General features: G+C 41.3%; 1 protein-coding gene across 1 annotated transcript; it reads left to right on the forward strand.

The window, feature by feature from the left end:
• Nucleotides 1-1,758: 1,758 nt before the first annotated feature.
• Nucleotides 1,759-13,529, forward strand: nfil3-5 (nuclear factor, interleukin 3 regulated, member 5). Its single transcript, XM_008408822.2, has 2 exons — nt 1,759-2,197; nt 8,302-13,529. The coding sequence occupies exon 2, from the start codon at nt 8,842-8,844 to the stop codon at nt 10,690-10,692; it is 1,851 nt and encodes a 616-aa protein (XP_008407044.1). The 5' UTR covers nt 1,759-2,197; nt 8,302-8,841; the 3' UTR covers nt 10,693-13,529.
• The last annotated feature ends 1,995 nt before the right edge of the window (nt 13,530-15,524 follow it).

Below are 15,524 nucleotides of genomic sequence, written 5' to 3' on the forward strand. Positions count from 1 at the left end.
AAGAGGAGCAGATCAGCCGTCCGAATGCATTTCTAAAAAGTCATAGAAAAGCTGCAGGATTGTTCCAGGAATGAATAACTTCTGTCTTTTATGTGATGAAACTATAACTACATGCCAAATGTGGTGTCACAGGAAACAAATTTTGCACATTAAGTCCTGAACGGTGCAACATGGTGAAGAAAGTATCATGCTGTGCGGATTATTCTTCAGCAGTGACAGGTAAGCTGGACAGCGCTGAAGAGAAGAGTGATGGAGGTTCGCATGCGGTCAGACCTACAATGAAATGCTTTGAAAATCATATTTCTATACAGGAATGGTCAAAGTACAAACCTAAAACCAACTGAGAGTCTGTGTTAAATATTTCTTCTAAAAGGCTCTTCATCCAGTGTTGACTGAGCTGGAGAATTTCTTCAAAGAAAATGGATGAAAGGTTCACTCTTCAGATGTGAAAAGCATCTACCGTAACCTAAAACACCTCCAACCCTTTGTGCAGCAGATACAAGAGCAGAGAGATTTTCTTAAGAAGTCCAAAACTTTCTTTTTATATTCAGAATTAAGTATTTGATCTTAGTATTTGATGAAATTACCTTAGAGACTGTATGACTCTAAGGTAACACAACGGCTTGCTGTGATTCTGGGACATTCCTCCTGACAGACCTTGTATTTGTAGGCCAACCTGCTCACACACACGTACACACACGCACACACACACACACACACACACACACACACACACACACACACACACACACACCTTTTCAACTCTGACCACAAATCTTCTGTGGGACTGATGTCCTGAAGCACCTTTATAGGTAATTTGGTGTTATGCTATGTGCTGCTGTCTAGTTGGAAGATTTGTTTCTGCCAAACTTTAGGATCCAGGTTGATGTTCCTGTTTTGCTGTGGAAAATCTCCAGCATCTTCTCAAATCTCAAATGTTTTGGCCTGATCAGAAGCCATAGAAGCCCTATCTTGACTTTCCCACATTGTTTAGAATTATACTAATTGTATCTTATGTAAATTAAATTTTATGAAGAAATAATATTAAACAAACTTTAAACTGGCTTCTTATTCTCGCAATGAGCTAGTAGATGTAATTTTGACAATCTAAGCTAACTTTAAAAGGTCAAGTTAAATCAGTTTTTTAAATATCAGGCTATGAGAAACAAAAACGTTGAGTATTTTCTATACAGTTTTATTTAAAACAATTAGGTTCTCTTATCAGAACTCCACTGGTATTTATAAAAATAGTCATGACAGACTAGTCTAGAGCTATGAAAAAAAAATATTTCGTATTTAAATCCTAAAGTTTAATTTTAAATATTGTTAAATTTCCACCACAGTTTTCAGTATTTTGCAGTAGTTCCCAAAAGCTCATTAATTCGGGTTTATTGTACTAAGCAAAACCAGTTCCAGCAGGAAGAGGAAGACTGTTCACACCACATAAACAAATGAATAACAGACTATATATTTTAACTATCTATAGGTCTACAAATAACTTATGGGGTAGATGTTTACAAACATCTTGGGTTGCTAAAGGATTAGTAAAAAAAGTTCCTCACAGGTTTCATAAGAACTAATTTTGTCTTCATTCGAGGAAAAATCCTGTAATGAACATAGCTTAAAAACTACAGCACAACAACCCAGGTGTTGTTACGCATTCACACCCTTTTTCTTTTTTCTTTTTTATAAAAATGAACCACTCCCGCAAGTGGAGGAGCCGAAATGAGATGGGGCGCAGAGGGGAACAAAAAGAAAGGGGCCAGTAGAGCTCCTGCAGAGAGAGAGAGACGGGGACCGAAAAAAACGTGACTCGGCAGCCTAAGAGCTGTTATGCAACCGCTGACCTACTAACACATATCTGTAGCAGGGGAGCCGGAGAAACTGGAGCAAAGTGTCCGGCAGCGCACAGCCGACGCACAGATAGCCCGAGCCAAAAAGGACAGGAACAGCATCCAGCCGAGCCAGTGACTCATCCGACACCGAACCGAGCGGCGGCACTCGCACAAACTTAGTTTTATTTCACGACTCCTCGCTCCTTTTTTTTTTTTCTCTCTCTCTCTCTCTCCTCTCCTGGAGGTTTCCTCCTCTGAAGGGACAATACGGGAAGGAGGAAGCGGGAGCGAGACAGCTTTTGTGTCGGGGAAAGCCTGAAGCTTTTTTTCCTGCTGCTGCTCCTCCTCCGGGACGCTGAAAGGTATGTTTTGACTGAGCGCTGGACTGCTTCGTGGACCCCTGTCTTTACCCGTGTGCGTGTTTTAAACCATTTTTCCGCCTCACATAAAGCCGTTTCACCGACGGGAGGAACGGGATGCTCGTGGCCGGGTATTGTTCACATGGCGACTCGCTGCTCCGCCGGTTTGATCCCGCGTCTTGTGCGTGACTTTCAGGCGTTTGCGGCTTCCTTCTTGGGTCACGTAACACACGACTCATAGAGGAACCAAGCTGGACACGTTTGTTGAAGTCTCTGTTGTTTTATTTGGCTCCAGGCAGGAGTGCATATATGTGGTCAATGTCAAGGCTAGGTAAAAGCCCTCATGGTGGTGCGTTGCAGTGAACGGGGACAGCTGCTGCTGGGCTCTGTTGTCCGCTTAATTCACTTACTATAATAAGTGCTACACGTGGCATGCTGCTTTTCTTTCGTTTTTTTTTTTCCGCCTATCAAACAACTATTGAGTTATTAATTTATCCATGTATGTGTTTAATGCATGCAAACGGATACATCGTAGCTGGTTGAGGTGCAGTTTTTAAAATGCGTTCATTTTGTAGCATCTTCAGCTAAAAGGCAGATTTAATGTAAATATTAATCTTTCTTTACGATAGATAAATATTTACCCGTTTTAATAGGGTTATGAATTGGTGTACAATAGACATTAGGTAGATATTGATAACCTTAAGCAAAAATGCAGCTTTACATAAAAAATTACAGTAAGAAAATATATATAATGATTTCAATTTGAAATGAAAAACCCATCGAATATGTAATCATAGCTGAAATAATGAAGCATATTTGTTTAAAGTGATAATGTTTTATTTAACGTGTCATTTTGGTTCAGATACATGAAATTAAGCAATAAAATAGTTAACTATCTCTAAATTTAGCAACAGTTTTATAGCTTAGTAATTAGGTGTAAAACATAGTAATGTAATGGTTTAGGAACAAATAACCATATATAAACCTGACCTTTTGTTAGCATGTTTTAAAAAAGGTTAAATGATGACATGTTTGAATACTTGACATAAAGTATTTGTTACTCTGAATATTAAGCCTTTTTCAAAGGGAGACCAGTCTAACCATCTGATATTAGATGGTTAATTAGTCAGGCTATCTGCTCTGGTAGTAATGAACATGCCATTTGTAGCTCATTAGTTTCAATACAGCATTCCAATGGTAAGGCTAAGATGGTTGCGCTGCTTCAGTTTCTTCTTTATGACTGTTTTTTTAAATAATAAATAATAGAAAGAAAATGTGTTGCAGCCTTCTTTTAGGCAGCTGACTGGCAGTGTGCAAGAACATGAACATGTAGGCACAGGGGATGTTCTGTCTTACTCTAGCTTGCTTCAGCTCGGAAAAAACCCAAACTTAAATCAATCTAGTACTTTCCAATTCCTTATTAGAAAGATTTCATGCTGAACAAAGTGACAATAACATTTTTGTGCTTTTGAATCAAAGAAAATTGATTTACCAGCAGCGTCTTCATGTCTCTTTTACTAGAAATGTGTTTTTGTTCAGATTTGTGGATCAATTGGTTGTGCTGTTTTGGTTCCTGTTTTAGGTCGTTTCTAAAGACCACAGTTTCCTTTAAGTAAACTCAGAGGATATGACATAACCAGCAGCGCAGTATCAGAAACTGTTGAAAAGTTTTACATTTGATTGTTTTATTCAGGAGTCTGGAATGGTGTAAAAGAAATGAAACTGAGTTTGGACAATGTTTGATTTTCAGTAAATGTTTGAAAGAGAGAAATGGTAATATCTAAAAAAAAAAAATCAGATTGATGTCCTAATTTTAAAAATTATAAATAAAAAGGGCAATTTTAAAGCCGTTTCTTTACTTCAAGAGCAAATTATATCGACACTGTTAAAAAAAAGAAGTCAGGATTAGATTACAAATAAAGCATGTTAACTTCGGTAATAGTGTTGAGCAAATTAATTTAAATAATCTGTATTTAATGTGGAAAGCTCCATATTTCACCCACATGTTTCAAGTGTCGAATGAGGATTTTGAAACGGAGGTCAGCTGCGTTTGTTGACCTAGAAAAGCAGAGTAAATCATCCCTTCATCAAACTGTTGCAGCTGAGCTGTTATGAGACTTGTTGAACATGCACATTATAAAGTAGGCAAACGTTTCATGCTCAGATACCCAGAATGTTTATAACACTTCCTGAAAGTTTTGGTGGTTTAGTGGGAAATTTCTAGGATTCCTGCTGATTCCTTAAGCACTCTCTACATATTTTGTTTTTAAATTTCCAAAGCAGAAGTAAGGGTAAATCTCCACAGTGGGAGCTGTGTTTTTAGAAAATGCTTTCAGCGGTGATGTAACACAGCTGCTCAGTGTCTGCTGCTGCTGCTACTATTTTTAACCCGATTACCTCTTTTCTTCCACCAGAAAACGTATAGGGTGAGCCAGATGCAGCTCTTCCTTCATCTCTTTCTGTTTTGCACCACATCTCTTTGTGGGATTGTTGTAAAGTTAGCAGAAGGGCGTCCAGCCTTGTGATGCAATGCATCGGAAACCCCTGTCTGGCGAGGGCAGGCGCAGCGCTGGTGAATCCGGCTGCTGCCAGTTGGTCTGGTTTCACAGTGTGGGTGCGTTGCTCACTCCGTCCCAGCCAACTCTCCAAATGTAGGTCAGACCTGAATCTGGGTGAGGAGGAGAGACACGAGGTTTACAGGGCATGTGTTGGACTACTTTTTTTTTATTGTTATTATTTGGCTCAGGCTCTGAAAGGCACAAGATTAGAGATGTAATTCCTGATTTGTCCCAGCTTCCATATCTTAATGTGAAATCTAATTGTGCTGATTAAGAAAATGCCTTAAAAACCTGCACCCTTTCCTCCGCAGTAATTGTTTCCAGTCGTTGTTCGTCGGCACATTGTCATATGGAGGTTAGTTTCTGTCAGGGAATTCTCGCCTCCTGGTTTGTTTGACACAAAAGCCTTGGTGCAAACAAAAAAAAAAAAAAAAATGGAGGTTCCTATCTGGGGCCTCTTCCACGTGTGTGGTGTTGGATCTTTTTAAGCATGGAGGAGGGGGGAAGAGGACGTTTTTGCGTATTTAATCACGCTTGCCTCGGAGAGGGTCAGAGGTGAAGCATTCCTCCGCCGAGTGGCAAGTGGCTGTGAACTACCCCCGGGGGGGGGGGAGGGGTTTGTTTTTCCTCCGGGAAAACGCACAGAAAACATCTTACAGTGAATCAGTCTTCCTAGGCGCACAAAGAGCAAATTACACAATGCGCCGTGCCTCAGCTCTTATCTCTTGAGTCTACGGGGCTACGCAGAGGTATCTGAGGTCAGCTTGTAAACCTGTGGCGTCTGCTGCTTTGTAATACGAATGTGTTACACAAGCTTTGGTCCTCACCAGGAGAAAATTCAGAGCACGTAGGCGATGAGCAACGACGACAGCCCCTCCCTGAGCGGGCCTGCGAGGGAGCATGGGAGTGAATTTGGCTGCAGAGATGGGTGTGTGCCATGACGTCAATGCCGTTGCGCTATCTCTGGTTATAATTTCCCCATCTGCCATAGGTTTCTGCTGTAATGTGTTCGGGAAAAGGTATAACGTGCTCTCTCCGGTGTTCAGGAGGTAATGTTGCATAAAGAAAGAGAAAGAAAGGAAGAAAGAAAGAAAGAAAAAAAAAATCCCCCCTTATGTCGATGCAGATGACGTGTTTGAGTGCACCTTGTTTCATCGTGCTGCAGCAGCGTCTGTAAAATTCCTCTCATGTCCACTAACTGAATTCCTTCTGTCACCAGATCTCCCCCCTCTCTCTCCCTCTTTGTCCCCCCCACCCCCTCCCGTACCTCTTTCACTATTTTTAGCGTACGCTCTAATACGCTCCTGCTTCTCCCCTCCCTTGCAGTCCCACTGACCTATTTAGTGGCGCACCGTCAAAGACAGGAGGAGTGTTTACTGCTTTGCGCCGTTTCTAGGTCAGTGGGACAGCGCAGAGACGTGTGCGTGCGTGCTTTCTTCCCGCCCGCCTTTGTTTTCGCGCTGCCTCTCTCCTCGCTCTTAATGAAAATTATCCAAGATCGGGGAGGGCGGAGGCTTTCAGCCTACATTTTTCCACATCGTTTTGCGTGATTAAGTTCAGGTCTCTTTGTGCTGAATGCCAAAGTTAGACAAGACACGAGATTCAAGAAGGCAAATAAACAGCTTTGTATCCAGAGCAGTTTTTAGGTTGTCTGTGGTCATAATATTGTTTATTTTTTAATAAATGGAGGGGTTATGTAACAGGGTCACTGACTCTGGAGGAAGCCAAGAAAGATTGGATAACATGTATTACTCTAAAGCACGTCTGTGGCACTAGATCTGCAGCTCTAATTAAAGGGGAACAGCACATTTAGGTCAGTTTTCTTCCACTAACTAGGTTTTGCTGAAAGGCTGCGCAGCAGATCAAATTGCAACCTTCATAGCAATAAAACATGATCAACGTTGTGAACAGAAAGTACTTCTTGGATTCAGTATTTGGTAGGATATTATATTTCAAGTGCAATGCATAATTTTACTGTGTGCTAATAATATATTTGGCCTTTGGGACAGACTTCCACTGGCCTCAGCGACCTCACTTCATGTAATAACTGAGGACATTTTAATGAAAGAAAAGAAATAAGACAATATGAGAAACGTGGGCCGTCGTAATGGCTGCAGTTATTGCCACTTTCATCAATATGATCACAGCAACATGTTTCCCTGATGTTCATGCAGACCTAGCGGAGGACTGCGATTTTGACCCTTACATCCTCACTATTTGGCTAACAGGAGTGGTTATTTGTTCAGCTCTGCAAAGAACTTTCTGTATCTAAACCTTACATTTGCACAAGAGCTCACTTAATTCTTACCCATTTCTGAATGAATGTGTTAAAAAAAATACACGAATTGGTGTTTTTGCTGTTAAACAAATGCTACATTAAAAAGTAAAGTGACATTTTTAGCTTTTGATTGGGCTGCTTTGTGGAAAGGTTGGATAATTCCAACCTCTGGACGGTCGTTTGGCGAATCGCTGCAATTATCCGAAGCTCTTGTGGAAACAAAACAATGACAGCACTGCTTTTATTTTTAGTCTTTGATTCTTTGAGTAACTTTAAAGAGGTCACTTGTTACACTCTGATGTTTCTCTTCCTGTTTGTGTCTATCAAGCTGAACTTAAGCTTCACTAAAAATTAAAATCTCATTCTCAAAAAACATGTTTTAAAAGACTATTTTCACACAAGTGATCGTATTTGAAAATGTCTAATTTAAGCTCCATTTTAATTCCAGTGCGGTCAATAAAAAGCAAAGCCAAACTCATGATCGGAGGCACAGTGACCTAGATTACGTTCACTCTGTGTGTCATAAAAGGATGTTTTCATGCTTGTGAGGCACTGCAGGGCTCAGTGCTGCGATGTGTAATTAATTTCTGCATACGAACTGCGCAACATTGTGCAGCGAGAAAACTAGAGGAACCAGAGCAGATCTGGCTGTTACATAACACGGAGCGGCCCGTCAACATCCGTTTGTGGTGCATTGTTTTTAATTTTATGGTGCAACGCACGATGGGTGGGAAAGACTTCCTGTTTAGCTGCAAAGTTGAGATGACACGAGGAAGCTCAGTTTGCAGTGTTGTATAATTTTAGAAACTGCGATGGCTATCAGAGAAACTGCGATGTTGTTGTTGTGCTAGAACCTCCCACGAGCCAAAAAGCAGAAATTACAGCATCAACAGTTTCTTTCTTCTTGCACCATAGTAAACCATCAGCACTACACAAATCCAGTCACTCCTCCCTCAGCTCTTTAATAGTTTGCCTCTGCAGAGCTTGCACTAGGTCAGCCAATTTCATTCCTCGTCATGTAACAGACTTCTGCATATGCAGCACCGTCTGCACATGTGTAACCACAGCTTTTTCTTTATCTCTTAAGGCATTAACAAAAAAACAAGCTATTTTCTGTACCCAATGAAGCACAGCAAGCAGCTTTCTGCGATTGTTAAAACGTATAATCGTAATGTTTTTTTCAAATAAATGTCATGTCAGACTGTTTCTGCACCTCATCTAACTTTTTCTCTCTTCTGTTCCTTCCCTTCTTCTCTTTCCTGCTGCCTCAGTAACCCACTTAGAGGTCGACATCGCTAAGGCAGAGTTCTGAAAGAGCCCTGGAGAAGACGTACTGACCTACATCCTGCATAAGACGCAGCGAGAACCAGAGCGGTGGCCTGAAAAGCTCCTGAAGACTGACAGAGAGGCAGATAAACTCAAAGTCACCTGCAAGACTTTGGAGTGCGCTGAACTATTTGAAGAATCAGCGTAAATATCTCTAAAATCAAGCACCAACTTTGGTTCCTGTTTTTCGACGCTCATTTTTCAGAACACTACTTCAATGTCTGAAGTTTTTGTCGAGTTCCACCTCTTTTTAATCTTTTTGGCTAATTTAGACACTTGAAAAATTTGACCTTGGAAGATAAGTAAGAGCAAATCAATGAGGCAGTCCTTTCATCAAGCACAAATACCTCATCCAGAAGTTTTTACTGATCCAGCGACATAGGCCAAACATTATAAAGTAAAAGGCTTGTATAACTTTTCCATCTTTTTTCACCCCCCTTTGCCCTTCAATAGGGTCATACTGTGACCCCCAGTTGGGGAAAAAAATGGAAAGTCTCAATTTAAACATCCCATCCAACACTAACAAAAACACCATGGAAGTTGAAGCATTTTCTCCCTACGATGGGAGCCTCCCTTCCCCTGGTCCTGACGGTCCAGCACGGATCAGCCGCCAACCCAAAGGCTCTAAATCAACCGTGACCTCACGTCGCAAGCGAGAGTTCATTTCTGATGAGAAGAAAGACGCCTCATATTGGGAAAAACGGAGGAAGAACAACGAGGCGGCCAAGCGTTCGAGGGAGAAGCGTCGCATCAATGATATGGTGCTGGAGAATCGCGTCATGGCGCTGAACGAAGAGAACGTCCGTCTGAAGACAGAACTCCTTCAGCTCAAACTGCGCTTCGGTCTCATTAGTGCATCTTCCTACATGGAGAAAAGTCAGCAGATCTCCAACAGTGCTGCAGACGGAAACCCAGGTAGCAATGGGAGTAGCACCAATGGCACCCCTAACAGCAACGCCTACCACTCGAGCAGCGGCTACTCCAGCGCGTCCCAAGTGATGCTGAATTCTGACTCATCTGAAGCTGAACAATCCAGCCGAAGTGAACGCCACACCATGCTCCACAAGTACTCCCCTCTGGGCTCTGTGTCTGATATGTCTGATGGTTCTTCCAGAGATAGCCCCGAACCCATTGACTACAACATCAAGAAGGAGCCCTTGGGAATGGAGATGGGTGGACTTGAAAGCAATAGGATTCCCAATGGAGTTGCCAATGGGATACCAAACGGAGCTTACTGTGGCAACACCACTCTGGTTTCCTCTCACCAGCAAAACACCACATTAGCTGAAACTGCCAGAGACTACCAGTATCATCAGCAGGAGCACCAGCAGTGCCACATGGAAACCACTGGTCCTGCTCCTCAGGCCACCTCTACGCAGAGGAGCGTCATCTTGTACCGTTCCAGCAGTGGCTGTTACCCCATGGAGAACCAGAAGCTGGAGGACCAGCAGTCCCAGCAGAACAGACCTCCTGTGCAGCACATCCTGCACAGTTTGCCCTCAGAGTTCTCTGACTGCTCAGTCACCATCTCTGAGGTTGCAGAGAAGCTTGAGAGGACAAAGACCATGGACTCACCTCAGTATGAATACACCAACGATCATGAGGAGTCCTCCGAGGAGCTCCAGCAAAGGTTCAGTCACAGAATCCACCTGCCAGGTGACGACCACCACCGCTACAGCTACCAAGCTCAGGAGAACCGTCTTCAGCACACCGAGAGTCCCCAGAACTCCTTCGCCCCTGAGCTCATCAGCAGTGAGGAGAGCAAGTCCTTCATACAGCACAATGGCTACCTCGGCACACTGGATGAAGAGCCCCCTGTTCTCACCTACGAAGGAGGGCCCCGACCCAATGGCTTCTATCAGGAGAACTCCTCTGCTAAAGACACCTCCTCAAGCGACGGAGACCCTCGTAGCTCTGATAAAGAGGGCTCCACCGATGACGAATCCCCCTCATCGTCATCCTCAGACATCAGCAGCTACCACCAGAAGGCAGAGGGAGCCTGCGGTTTGCACAGTGAATACCACACCGAGGTCCACGTCACTGCCCTGCCCCACAAGCTCCGCCTCAAGTACAGAGCTCTGTCCAACGGGGCAGCTGGAGCTCAGGTGGAGGGACTGGTCTCCAACTCTATGTCCCCTTCTCCCACTCTGCCCCAGCATCCCTACTTAGCCCTGCCCAGCAACTCTTCCAATGGCCAGGCCAACGGAGAGGGCAAAGAGACTGAGTATGTGGAAGACGTCAGGGCTGAGGTGAATGACAGAGCAGAGGCTAAAAAGGAAGGAGGGAAGAAGGGATATGTCAGTGGAAGAAGTGGACGGAATAAGAGGCGAGATTAAGAACGAACATAAGCAGCTTGTGTATTTTCCTGTCAACTGTCATTCGATGAAACTAGACAGCTACAACTCACACTGGCACTTTGCAGGACAGGCAGTGATCTATGTGAGGTGTATTTAGCACTGCGTGAAAACGTCAGTATCAGGATATGTGAAATCCCAGATCCGTGCTTTGGAGGAAGATGGACATCCTTTCCCCAGAGCGTGGTGCGTTTCTAACTGCGAAGGAGAATTTCTCACAACCAGATAGTGAAGTTTTCTTTCATATTTCACCATCAGATTCACTGTGTCACTTGTAACTCCTTCCTTTACTCTCTCTCCTACCTCCCTGTGATCCCTCAAAATTAAAATAGCAGACTAAGGAGGGATGGATGAAACTCCAGAGTTGGAGTTTCCCTTGAGGAAAATTCAATTATTCATTTTTATTAATTGCCTTATTGGCTGGTCAGTCTGTATTGTGGCATTATGGGAGCATTCCTTTTACCAAAGATATGCATATTTCCTTTATTGTCTCCCTTTTTTGTCCGTTCCCCCCCTCCATTTATCTACTTTTTTATCACCATTAGCCTGGTCAATTGAACTGGATTCAAACAACCATCAGCACACAAGTCCCCTTCACTCCCAAAGGCACTTAGATTGTATATTACTGTGAAATAAATTTGCAGATATCAAATATATATTTTAAGAAAAAAAATGTGGCAAAAACAAAAAAAAATTAGTAAAGAAACGGGATGTGGTAAAAGACTTACAAGTTATGTGTGTTGTTTTGAAACTTCTTGTACAGTCCTGTTGTTCTTTTTTATTCTAATAAATGCCTCAAAAATCGTTCTTTTACTAAAACTGTGAGCTACTACTCGTAAAAAAAGAAGACAGGTACATCAGTTCTCAGACTGTGTTCAGATTGTCCACTCGTTCACCTTAAACAAAACAGCCATTTCTGCTGTGGGTTGGAAACTCACACTATAATGCTTCATGATATTATGTGGTTCACTAGAGGTTTGTGTCATGTGATACACTGATAAGGTCAGTTAAAATAGACTGTAAATGTAGGGACAGAATTGACCTTGCATGGTAATGTTAGCATTAGTATGCTAACCACTTTCTTTTTGCGTTAGCATTCTAATGTTAGCTTTGGCATGCTAATGCTAGTACTAGTGTTGGCACTTGTGTGCTTCCATTTATACATTGTAGAGTTAGCATTGTAATGTTAGTATTAGCATGGTAATCTGAGGATGGTGTTAGCATCCCACTGTTAGCTGTTGATATTTGATTTAGCATTTGTTAATACTAGTTTCCTGAACTAATAATTGCTATTCAAAGACTGAAAATGTCTAATTCCAGCAATTCCCTATTAGAATGACCTGGAGCATTTCTGAAAGTTTTGAGTTAAAACAGATGATAAAGATGTCAAAAATAAATTGTAAATACATATAAGAACATAAATAATGAGCCTAATTTCGACCATGTGCTCATATGTTTATTTGCACACACTACAATTTTAAAAACTGTTGTTTGTATGAGATATTTAATAGCTTTCCATGGGTCTTTACAGTTTTTTATATATATATTGAAGTTACATTCTTAATGCTGCTTAAGTGGATACAGTAAAGAAAAGTAAAAAAGCAGTTTTGTGTGACATTTATGTTTGTATTGTAAATGTACATGATGTTAATTATGTTTTCAGCCTTATGCTGTCCGTCGTCTCATATTTAGGGATGCTTCTGCAGGGTATCGATGAGTTTTCAAATTGGAAACAAAAGTACCTGCAAATCCCATTTAATAGCTCAGTTGGATTTTAACTGCTGATGCCAATTAATGGTTTTCTTGATGTCTGACAAGCCATTTCTATTTTCTAAGAAATAAAAAACATAAAAATATTTTGTGTAGGCTGATTAAATTGACCAACTTCTATTTGTAGATTATCTCAGTCTATGCATCAAAGCACATGTTCCTAACATCCACCTGATTTTGACCAAAGTGGGAGTTTTGAGGTTTGATGCATTTAATGACGCTACACAACTTTTATCACTGGTTAGTTAGTTCACCAGTACTTTGGTCTTTATATGAGTGAACGAGTGGACATGTCGAACACAGGTTCAGAGTGGGATCCATGCTCAAACCACCTGCGCTCCTTGACCAGTTTTTTTTTCATATCAATTAAGGCAACACATGGCCTTTAGCAGAACCTGACAAGCACAAGCCTTGTTAGCAGTTCATCCAGCAAAATCCATTGAATCCATTAAACAAACCATCTCTCCAGTCACAACCAGCAAAGCTGCTCTCTTTTGGATAAGGTGCCTCTTTATTGTGTTGTTCCTCGTCCCCATGTCGGCCAATGTCTTAGATCCCTTTCAACTCTGCACTGATTTGTTTTAGCTACAGTAGCTGCAGTAGATGATGCGGTATTTAAACTGTTTTACTTCCTGGTGCCTGCCTCTGGCCGCTATGTATAAATGTAAAATTGTCTCTATCTCTTGTATACTGCTGTCTTTATTATTTTTAATAATATTTTATCAATATTGTTTTTTTTCTATTCTATTATTGTGTGTATTTTTCAGCCACTTGTTTCATTATGCTCTAAGCTCTTCTTGTTGTGCTGTGTATTTACCCATTGCTACCCTTTGCTGCAGTTACCATTTGTATTCTGTGTTACTGTATAATCTTTGTCTTTTGCCTAAAGGCTTCCTGAAAATGGAAAAAAAAAATAAACAGCTTGTTCAGAAGTAATTATGTATTGATATAATTCACGTTGATATGCAAATGGCTACAAGAGAAAACACTCAATTTTAATTGTGAAAGATTGAAAATGGGGGAAACAAATTAAAGGTTGTTGAACTAAAGAATGTCTCCTTTGGCCTTTTTAAGACTGTCTTAATCTTGTTTTATTAAAAGTGACATACAAGTACAACATTTGCATAAACCCAATGATTTACACACATATCTCAATAGTTTTGAATAACATTTATGTTATTCAGTTTTGAGTGAAAGTAACATATTCTACAAAATAAGTGTACAGTAATATATTGCAAACACTTTAGTAATGGACTGCAAATAGAATTTAGCCCTTTCATGCATAGTGGTCCCTACAGTGGCCAGCTGTTCTTGTGCTTCTTGTGGATTTTTATGTTATAAATGCACACAGATCACTGAAGTGGACACTAATGCATCAAAAAAATACACCATCAACTACTGGCCATCAGCTGCAAATGCAAAAAATTATTTTAGTTAAATCCAAAATGGCCGACAAACAAAAAAGCACGCCAACCGACCCGGTCCCTCCTACTGCAGATGGTAGAAAAAAAATATTGTGACATCAGATAACCCCTAAAGAACAATACTGCTGATGTATTTTTCAAATAAAAACTTTGTATTTGGAGAAAATTACAATTGATCACCTAAAAAAATAAAATAATTTTTTTTTTACAAATTTTTTTCCTACCTTTTTTTTAAGCCTTAAGAAAATCAAAGAAAATTTGGGGAAAAAATCCTGACACAAAGGATCATAATGCATGAAAGGGTTCAAATTTTACATAAGACTTATAGAAACATATTTTTATACAGAAATATAATGTGGCTAACACATTTACAGGTAACAATGCTAACTTGACTCCTTAAGTCACATAAGGCCATTGCTAAACAAGCTAGCTGCTTCAGGAGGAAAACAGGAGATCAGATTCAGGAGGTGTGGACTCAGTTTGGAGTAAATTCATTGAAAGGCACCACACACACACACGCACACACACACACACACACACACATCCAGGACGCATTCCTGGATGTGTGTGTGCCATTGTCTCCTGAACCAAAGACAATGGCAGAAGTGTTTCCTGGGCAGCTTCCTCAGTTACCAAATGTCCTCTTTTCATGTGAAATAAAATATTCTTTACGCTTGACAATCAATACCTCCCAGCCCACCATCACTGTCACCTGGGTGGTCCGATAAAACGAAGGGATTTATCATGAAATCATTCAATAAGCGGTCACTCAATTTAAAGCGTCTCTCCAAAGGAAATGAAACAAATAAATTAGATTCACATACACCAAACAGACAAAAACGAGCACACATTTAACTTTACTTCGACAGTCTTTACTTCGACAGCTTGGAGAAAAGTGAAATTATTTGAAAGAAACGGCTTGAACCTTGTCAAGTTTAGATGTTTCCTGAGAATATTGTGCAGTAAGGCAGAGCAGTGAGTTTTACTCAGATTTTTACCACATCTAATAGGAAATACCACTGAAATGACACAAGCAGGTGTGAGAGATCATTAGTTTTGCGCTTCATGCCACTTCCGAGCATTCCCCTCTGGGTGTGTGTGTGTGCGTGTGTGTGTGTGTGTGTGTGTGTGTACGTGTGCGTGCGTGTGTGTGTATATGTGTGTGTGTGTGTGTGTGTGTGTGTGTGTGTGTGTGTACAACCAGCAAGAAAACATGATTCACTGGAGCTGGCTCCATTCGTTCAGGGCTCCAGCCTTCATTTCAGATGCTTGACTCACGCTGCTCACTAAGTGCTTTCCTAATGCACACTTACCTTTCCATCAGAGCCAGCTTTAGAGCAGCGCCTCTGTGCTGCTTCTTACTTCTCAAACACACCAACAATCCAGAGCCACACATGGACCTGACTATTACATAATCAGACACCGTCATGCTATGTGGCTGGTGCGTATAGACTCCATCTTTGTGAGCAGCACTGCAGCTACACGGTGAGTTCTGCTATTCGTCAAAAGTCGCAAAGATCCTTGTATGGTGTAAGTTTCTTGGCAGTAAGTCATTTTGGAAACTGTTTAGGTGATATCCGTATCTCTTGAGCGTTTTAGTCGTGCTACAACCCAGACTTC

This window comes from Poecilia reticulata, linkage group LG1, assembly GCF_000633615.1.
Source record: "Poecilia reticulata strain Guanapo linkage group LG1, Guppy_female_1.0+MT, whole genome shotgun sequence".
NCBI classification, from domain to species: domain Eukaryota; kingdom Metazoa; phylum Chordata; class Actinopteri; order Cyprinodontiformes; family Poeciliidae; genus Poecilia; species Poecilia reticulata.